The sequence below is a fragment of the Myxocyprinus asiaticus genome, chromosome 39 (assembly GCF_019703515.2).
Source record: "Myxocyprinus asiaticus isolate MX2 ecotype Aquarium Trade chromosome 39, UBuf_Myxa_2, whole genome shotgun sequence".
In the NCBI taxonomy this organism is placed as follows: Eukaryota; Metazoa; Chordata; class Actinopteri; order Cypriniformes; family Catostomidae; genus Myxocyprinus; species Myxocyprinus asiaticus.
In genome coordinates this window covers 9,238,214-9,247,280 of record NC_059382.1, presented here as the reverse complement: position 1 = coordinate 9,247,280, position 9,067 = coordinate 9,238,214, and the positions used below count along the sequence as shown (strand labels likewise).

The following is a 9,067-nucleotide window of genomic DNA, read 5'->3' as shown; positions in this document are numbered from 1 at the left end:
AAAAGGAACACATCTTTGAGAAGTAACAGCATGATGAAATACGAAACGACTGCAGTAGATCTGGAGGCCGGAGTAGGGGATGTTTATCAGCCAACAGTGGTAGCCATACCGGTTAAGTCGTCCAATAGTTGGATATGGAAGACAATCGCTGCAATCGTCTTCCTCGGCCTCTGTGCCACAGCTTCATTCTTCTTTGCCTGGCATTTGATGGTAAGACCGAAACTTTAGTGTGGGAAGTTAACCACCATTATTCAAGAAATTATATTGTGACCAAATTAAATGTACGGTTTTGATGAGCAATGTTTGACAAGTCTGATGAGTAAAATTCTTTCAATGTCTTTCACAGAAACAAGACAAAGGAGAAATTCAAATCTTCGAGTCTGGCAAGCAAATCAGCACACCATCAGGTAAATGATATTCCAGGCATATCATTTCTGTTATCACTGTTATTTTAAAAGCTAAAGCTACTGTCCTCTTTGTTAAAACAACAGAATTTGAACCTAAAAACAAATGGAATACATCCTTTGCTGCGTATCTTATTTGGACGTAGAATGATGAGCATCATTAAAAACTGACTCCAATCTTCTTATCCACAGAGCATGGGAAAATCCGGATGCAAATTGCTGAGAGCATAAAGGCCGCCATTCATTTACATGGTGAGTAAATCTCAACCTGTGTGTTTGAATTTATGTGCACCAGTCTCACAATACGTCACAGGTTCTCATTTCAGGAGACTTAGTTTAGTCTTCTTGGTGGAATCCAACCACCTTATCAGATCCTAAAAAAAACAGAGATTGTTAAAGGGGAAATACAGTATATACATATAGTAGATACATGTAAAAAGACATACTGTATATGGATGTTACAAATGGCCTGCCAGTTGCAACAAGTTAGGATTTTTCATCAAAGATTGGCCAATCTGGCTTTCCCAGTGTAGTGGAAACTAATTACTAGCCAGTAATAGAAAGCATCCTCACCCACATTTGGCTTGGCTGTAGGGAAGGAGGGTGGAGGCAAGAGGTGGGGACTCCAACAGAGGTAACTCCTTTATTGCCTACTCCTTTAAAGATAAAGGCCATGATGATGTAATACTTCAACACCCCAAAAAACTAGGAAACAAGTGTCAGCCTTCATAACTAGTTTAAAAAATCCCAATTTTTTAGGTTACATTTCACACATGCACAGTATTGAATTGGTACAAAACTTTTCTTCTAAGTACCTGGGGTCACCTTCTCAAACATGTATTTTTTCTCTTCCCAGGTAAGCAAGAGTCAGGTTCACTGAAGTGGGCCAGCGGCGTGGATCAGTCCTTTATGCAGGGTGGCCTTAAGCTGAAAGACAATGAGATTCACATTCCTGCAGATGGCCTTTACTTTGTGTACAGCCAAGTGTCATATGCCGTACACTGCAAACTGAACGAAGACAACGCGGAAGATGGACCTCAGAAGCACTTAAGCCACAGTATTTGGCGTTATTCAGATGCAATGGGACCAGAAAGGATGCCCTTGCAGAACTCAGTCCAAAGCGTCTGTCAATCAGGAGAGAACGAGAAGACCACGTACAGCACTGTCTATCTTGGTGCTGTTTTTAAGCTTTTGGAGGGTGATAAGCTCTCAACCAAAACCAGCAAAGTAACTGACATTGAGGAAAACTATGCCAAAACATTTTTTGGAGTCTTTGCATTGTGAGGTCAATCATAATTTGCTATATGAGTTAGTTGCATGACCTGTTTTACAAACAGGGATGCTACGAGTACAAAGACAAGGCGTTTTATGTTAAAACGTTGAAAGTATGTTCTCAGGGCATTTGTTTAGAAGTACTTTGATGAATAATGAGAGTTCTTATTGCAATATAACATATTGTTTTGGGTCTAAAACAAAACAGATGCAATGAGAGCCATGCACTGAGTACTATGCACCCAGTCATGAGCAGTATACCAAGGGCACTACACCTCTTATGTTTATTTTAAGCTAATATGAAGTTTATAATCTTATGTATTTCGTTGTAGAAATAGTAAGGAATGTGAATGTTCGAAAGAGCAATGTTTTTGCAGTATGTTGAATTATTTTTAACTTTTGAGCATATTTAATATTTTTAATTGTATTATTTAACTATTTATTAATGAGTATGTATGCTATATGTTCTTGAATTTGTACCGTTCTGAAAGTGCTTTGATACACTCCTCTCTGATTCTGACACTTTTACATTTTAAACACAAGACCCTCAATAAATATTTAAAAGTAATGATGAAGTACGCTTATCTCTTTCCTATCAGGTGCACTGTTCAACACACAAATTCTACTCAAAAAGAAGAAGTAACATAATCACAGGCGGGTCACACGGTCATAATGTGGAGTTTTTGCATTCCATCGTGTGGCTCGTGGTTCTTTTACTAATGCTTGACTTCCCTTTATTTGTCGAAAGATGAGGTCACTGTGTAGTGTTTACCTCCCTTACAAACATTCACTGCTTTCTCTCAGGTGTGACTGGAACAAAACCCCAGAGCACCAAATTAACAGAATTGCATAACTTTTTTCGGTTACACAATTCAGTGCAAAAGTGTAATATCCAGAATCCAGAACTGTTATCGTTTACAGCTAAAATGTGAAGCTTTGTGTTATGTAAAATAGATTACAATCAGATTTAACTTAATAAAGTTTATACAGCCAATAATTAAAATAAAAAGCCCACACCAGTCTCAATCTGTGTGTTTAAATTATACAATGACTTTCAGGGGGATAAACTTTTCAAAGGAATTTCTATAGGTGATCACGGGCGGAGCCAGGAGTTTTTCACAGGGGTGGCCGGGCAGGGTCCAGTGATCAGTCTGTGGTGGCACATCATTAGAGGGGGTGGCAGGGGGTTGTTCGTATCGTCGAGGGATGGTGGTTGTTGGTGAAGAAAGACCAACTAAATTGTGCCCAAGACAAAAAATGTGGGATGGCCAATGGGGTGGCCATGCTTCAGTCCATGGAGGCCAAGGCCACCCCTGGCCACCCCCTAGCTCTGCCCTGTAGGTAATGTAATAAATTTTAATCCTTATGTCATTCGAACTCTCGAGGTTCATCTTGCCAATGTTTTTGGCGCCATTTTCACCATTTGCCATACCTCGACTATCTTAAAGACCTTTTAGACAAACCTCTTACATTTTTGAGATGTACTTGTGATATGTTAATCTGTAAGACATTCAAAACAACAGGATAACAGTATGTATGTTTTGCGATGTACCATCCGATACAAATGGAAGGCGCTTGAGCGGCCTACAGTTGTTTTGGTTATGTCTTAAATTTTTTGGTCACAAAACAGTATATGAAAACTTTGAAATATTCTTTATGCAACTTGGTAATATTTAGTATTAAAATGCTTAGTATGCTCTTTTAAAGATTATTCAAATGTTTAATGTTGCTACACAATAGGCCAACAAAAGGGAATCTGAAAATACATAACAGGAACTGTAAAATATGTGGTGTATTTGGTATCGGTTTTGGCTGTTTTTTTGGGGGCTAGTTTTGTTTGGTTATTGGGCTGTCTTGTTACTTTTGGGGGTGGGCACTTCTTGCTCCATCATAAACAATCCCAGCTGTACTCTCAGTGCAAAATAATTAGTTTATTGAATGTTGACATCCAGAAAGTTTGCATATTTAGAGAAACTTTCTAAAGCTTAACATACATACATACATACATACAGGCTCATTTCTTTCAAAATGACAAAGGAATTCATATGATTTACACAATTGGAAGTCTTACAAAAATTCCTTGTGTAGTGCACACACACACACACAACAATTAAACAGTACATTTAAAAGGGAAATCCGTAATTTAGAAAAATAGAAGCCTTTCGAATAATAACAACTCTACCATATTTGTCAGCAGTGACTCCACTCAGATGTTTACAAAGGCAAAACTACTCCCATCAGTTCAAAAGGCACTGTTTCAGTAATTACAGATTTTCCCTTTACCGTGTGCCAAGTGTTACAGTAGTCACACACCCTGAGCTACATTACTAGAATGCTTATATACTAGAAGGAAAACAGTTTGCTGTACTATGCTTAGCTGTCGAACTCGCCAGCTGTGAATCATTGCTTGTTACTTGATAGTTTATACATGAATACTTTTCAATGATAAGGATACAAGAATGAAACATGCAACAATGTACACATACTATCTGTAATTAGAGGAATAGTTCACTCAGAAATGAAAATTCCTCAAGATTTCCTCACCCTCATGCCATCCCAGATGTGTATGATTTATTTTTTCTGCTGAACTCAAACATTTTTTAGAAAAATATCTCAGCTCTGTAGGTCCATACAATGCAAGTGAATGGTGACCAAAACTTTGAAAGTCCAAAAAGTACATAAAGTCAGCATAAAAGAAATTCAGTGGTTTAATTTATGTCTTCAGAAGCGTTTTGCATTTTGATAGGTGTGGATGAGAAACAGGTCAATATTTAGCCCTTTTTTTAAAAACATAAATCTCCACTTTCACTTTCACATTCTTCTTTTGTTTTTGGCGATTCACATTCTTCATGCAAATTGTCACCTACTGGGAAGGGAGGAGAATTTATAGTAAAAAAGGACTTAAATATTGATCTGTTTCTCATCCACACCTATCATATCGCTTCTGAAGATGTGGATTTATGGTTTATGGATTACTTTTTATGTGCTCAAATTATTGGCACCATTGACTTGCATTGAACGGACCAACAGAGCTATGATATTTTCCTAAAAATCTTCATTTGTGCTCAGCAGACAAGAAAAAGTCTTACACATCTGGGATAGCATGATGAGACCATTGTCATTTATGGATGAACTATATGTTTAAAAACTCCAAATATTGTATTACTGTGTAAACATTAAAGTATAATGTGATTGTCTTATCATATAAAATTAATATGATATAATATTGCAGGTAATGTAAATATACATAGTGATTGTCAACAAGTACAAAATCTTTAGAATTGACCCAACTTTTAATTGCAAAAGGAGAAGAGAGTCAATCATTTTTTTCATAGAAGAACCTGTTATGATGGTTATACTGTTGTATATGATTTGTGCCAGTGTTTATGACATACCTGTTAGAGGATTGGGAATTGGAAATCTTCCAGAGATAAGATTTACATGTTAAAATGTCACAGAATGGCATAAATATGATTGAAAACATTTTACAAAAAAGTATAATTGTGAACATTTGCCAATTATACAACGCAACAATTGTGTAGAGGACTCATTTGTCTACTACGATTTGTAAGAGGCACAAAATGACTTTTAAAACTATCTGTAAATGATAAAAAAAATTATATGTAATAAACAAACAAACAGGCATGAAAAAATATTGTATTTCACAGACCAAGTAATGCTCTTGAATTTGGGATAAGAAAACAAAGTCAGACAGCTAGTTTCTGGAGACAACTTTCCACTGCCAGAACTCGGCAACAGTGACAAGTATAAATATATATATATATATATATATATATATATATATATTAATGTGGCAAGGAGGAGGGTGGGGCCGAGCCGTGATGACACACCTAATCAGGCTAATCAAGCCGACGAGAGGGATAAAGGCTGCCGCCTCCGGCGGCCTTTGGCTGTGTCTCGTTTGGAAGGCTGCGTCCTACGGAGGTCGCATTTGTCGGCCACATACGTCATCGAGGCTTTCTTGTTTCAGAAAAGCGAGTAGGACACTTTGAATGCAGCCTTCGAATGTGACCTTCTTTCATGGGAATTCGGAGAATGGGCACTCACAACCCACAATTCTTTGCTTCAACGAAAATGTCTAAAAAAAAATGACGCCAATTTGCCCGTAAATATGATGTTCAAATGCAAGTAATGTTAATTCCCAAGTTGCAGTACCTCAGTAGATGGGTGCAGAGTATATAATATGTATAATTATATTAATATATAATTAAAATAAAGTATTAGACTAAAAGTACACCTGTAAATTCTATTTTTATTTTACATCATTATAACTCTCCTAAAATGTACCTCATACATTCCCTTCCAGAGGGATTTTGTTCCCTTCTCACTCAAAGCGCTCACGCTTGTTAAAGAGTGGCGTGCTGTCATAGCAACCATGTTACATTACGTTTCCGTTTGTCCTACGAAGGCCATCTCGTTTAAACGAGGCTTGTTTAAAGGAGGATGCTCGGTATACTGCAGCCTTGTTAGGACGCATCCTACCTAGCATGCAGCCTTCCAAACGAGACACAGCCAATTCCTTACGTCGGTTTGATTAGCCTGATTAGGGGCAGGGCGTGCGTCATCACGGCCCCGCCCTGCCCTCCTCCTTGCCAAAATTATATATATATATATATATATAAGTGTTAAGATCAAGGGCACAATAATGACAAAACGCAAATAGGATTTAAATAACTCTTCTCTTTTGGACTTACTCCTACTCAAAACTTCTAAGCATTCAAACAGCAGTTCAGATCCTTTACCTTTGAGTTAGCACCATCCAGACCACAAGGAAAGTTAGAAAGCTTAATGGACAGGAATATTTTAGTTGTTTTCTGACATCATTAGTTATTTAAAAGTAATTGTATTCACCTGAAAGCACTGCATTAGTTGACTTGTTGACTGTGCAACACAGAATTGTCCATACCCTATAGTTGGAGTGGAAAAAGTAAATTTCGAGTCATTTAAATACAGTGTAAACATTTTAAATAATATGTCCAGAATTCTGGAGCTATCAAAAATAAACAAATAGGAATGTCATGGAAGGTCAGGAAGCCAAACGTTGAGTCATAAACCTGCCAATTTAGAAATAAAGAGAGCATCCTTAAACTACAGGTTACTAGATATTTTCACCATCCAGAACACCTGGATCATTTATACAACAGGGGCAAACGGCTGTTGTGGCAGTTATTTCGGCTCAGTTTGCCTTCGCCCTGGTACAGGTTGGAGGAATTTGAGAAGGACAGTGGCAGAGATTGTTTGTCTGTAGCGGGGGAGTAGCTCGGGGGGTCCGCCTGAGACGGCGGGATGCTGTGGTTCTGGTTCTGATTCTGGACGGATGGGCGCTTACGTGAACGCAAGGCCTGACGTTCTGCAAGTTGACTTCGTAGTTCTGTCACTCTTTCTTCCTTCTGTACAAAAAAAAAATAGAATAACAAAAATGAAATAGCCACATTGTAAAATTTTCCATTAACAAAATTGACAGATCTTTAAACTTCTGCACAGTATTGGAGACCAGGGTCAAAAATTCACTTTTCCATTTACGGGCAATATTTGCCCCCTAGTATTGATTTCCAGGGGCATATTTCCCTTTGTAAGGGCAATTTTCTCTTACCTTATAAAATGACTCTGTGTCATCATGTTATGTCAAATACTTTAATTTAATCAATTAATTCAATTTGAGTAATGAGAGGCTTAAATAATCACATAATTGCTTGATCGACTGAAAAACATTCTGGGTTCACTTTTTTCTCATTCACATATTTCCAAATATTTTGTCTACTAAGTAAATATACAAAACTAATATAATGCAATGACACAGAGGAGGAGATGACAGCATTCCTCCAGATTTGGAATGAGGAGCTTATTAGACAAAACTGTTTTCAACTCCCGTCTGTGTGACCATTTGTGCGAGTCGATCGTGCGAGGATCCGCCTCTGACTCTGCAACATCTGCACGACCAACAGCACAAAAAAAAAATTTCAGCGAAAATTCAAATGAAAATCGCAATGTATGTTTTTGCAGCTAAATCAGATGTTTTTTTGTTTTGTTTTTTAACACATTGCAGAAGCATTTTTTTTACCCCAATATTTTGAATTTGGGGGGCATTTTTGTAATTTTCTGTGATATTTTTGCCTCGAGCCACCATCAGTTTTTCGAGACTGTTCTAGACCATGAATAAAAATTCTGTCATTATTTGCTTACCATCATGTTGTTCAAAAACCTGTATACAGTAAATTTGTACCATAGAACGCAAAAAGTGAAGTTTAACAGAATGACAGTAAATGGGACGGACACTGTCGAGCATGAAAAAGCATCATGAAAGTAATATAAAATTAGTCCATATGACTTGTGCACTATATTCTAAGTCTCGTGAAGCCATACAATAGCTTTGTGTGAAGAAAAGGATGATTTTTAAGTTATTAATTGAAAATCGTGCTATTCACAAAAGCTCTCAAATCCTGTTTGCGTTTGCATAAAATCAAATACATTTGTTACATAAAGATATGTTGCGCCAATGTAGATGTCAAACATCATTGCTCACACAAATCATGTTGTTTCAGTCATTAGGACTAGTTTTAATACTTCTATGTTGCTTTTTGTCTATGTTGCTAAACTTCTTTTGTGTTCCACAGAAGAAAAAAGTGATACATTTTGGAACGACGTGGGAAAGTAAATGAATGAAAATTTTCATTTTGTGATGAACTATCCCTTTCACATTTCAGCATAGGGATTCTTCAGTTGGTGCCTTTAAAAGACATCTGTAAATCCATTTATGTAATGTACTGTATACTGTATGTGACGTGGTCTATCAAAACGTGTCGGAAGTCGCAATGGGCCATTTTTGGAAAAATATAAAATTTGGTCAAAAACGATTTTTGACTGTTTTGGGTTTTCTATTGTTTTTGATCAAACAAAGACTTTGCTTTCAAATAATGTCAGTGTTATCAAGAAATGAAACCAATAAATGCTATTTCTATGCTCTTTAACGCAATGTGTGCCAATTTTTTTTTTGCTTTAGCTGCTGTCAATTCAGACAGGAGTGCTGCATAAAGCATCTCTCTGATCAGCCATCCTCTTTCCTCCAAATTATAGCAAGAAAAAACGCATAAAAGAATATCAGTTATCTACTGTCCATAGTTAAACAATGTTTCATGACAGCCAACATTTCAATTATTTTATCTCTACAACAGTTTGGGATAGAAACATAAAACTTGTGATAAAATTGTGATAAAAATGTGATTCTGGGTCAATGCTACTCAAAATGATGGAGCAGGTTACAACTAAACCTTATTCTGTTCACTGAATGAACAGCACATGAAAGCACATGGTGTACAGACATGTACTCTGAAAGTCAGAGACAAGGACGAGTACTGCCTTAATTATAATTC

General features: G+C 36.9%; 2 protein-coding genes across 2 annotated transcripts in view; one reads left to right on the top strand and one right to left on the bottom strand.

The window, feature by feature from the left end:
• Positions 1-2,662, top strand: LOC127430184 (tumor necrosis factor-like). Its single transcript, XM_051679760.1, has 4 exons — positions 1-210; positions 347-407; positions 597-656; positions 1,261-2,662. The coding sequence occupies exons 1-4, from the start codon at positions 31-33 to the stop codon at positions 1,686-1,688; spliced, it is 729 nt and encodes a 242-aa protein (XP_051535720.1). The 5' UTR covers positions 1-30; the 3' UTR covers positions 1,689-2,662.
• Positions 2,663-3,593: 931 nt separating this feature from the next.
• The window catches only part of LOC127430170 (gamma-aminobutyric acid type B receptor subunit 1-like), a 70,798-nt gene continuing 65,324 nt past the window's right edge, over positions 3,594-9,067 (bottom strand). The window contains exon 24 of the mRNA XM_051679728.1: positions 3,594-7,087. Within this exon, the coding sequence (XP_051535688.1) occupies positions 6,827-7,087 (261 nt within the window). The 3' untranslated portion in view covers positions 3,594-6,826. The remainder of the gene's footprint in view (positions 7,088-9,067) is intronic.

What these genes read in the sequence shown, in the direction of transcription:
- LOC127430184 (XM_051679760.1), top strand. Translation starts at nt 31, where the DNA reads ATGATGAAATACGAAACGACTGCAGTAGATCTGGAGGCCGGAGTAGGG. An exon ending in GCAAATCAGCACACCATCAG is followed by an intron (nt 408 to 596) that starts GTAAATGATATT and finishes TCTTATCCACAG; the next exon opens with AGCATGGGAAAATCCGGATG. An exon ending in GGCCGCCATTCATTTACATG is followed by an intron (nt 657 to 1,260) that starts GTGAGTAAATCT and finishes TTCTCTTCCCAG; the next exon opens with GTAAGCAAGAGTCAGGTTCA.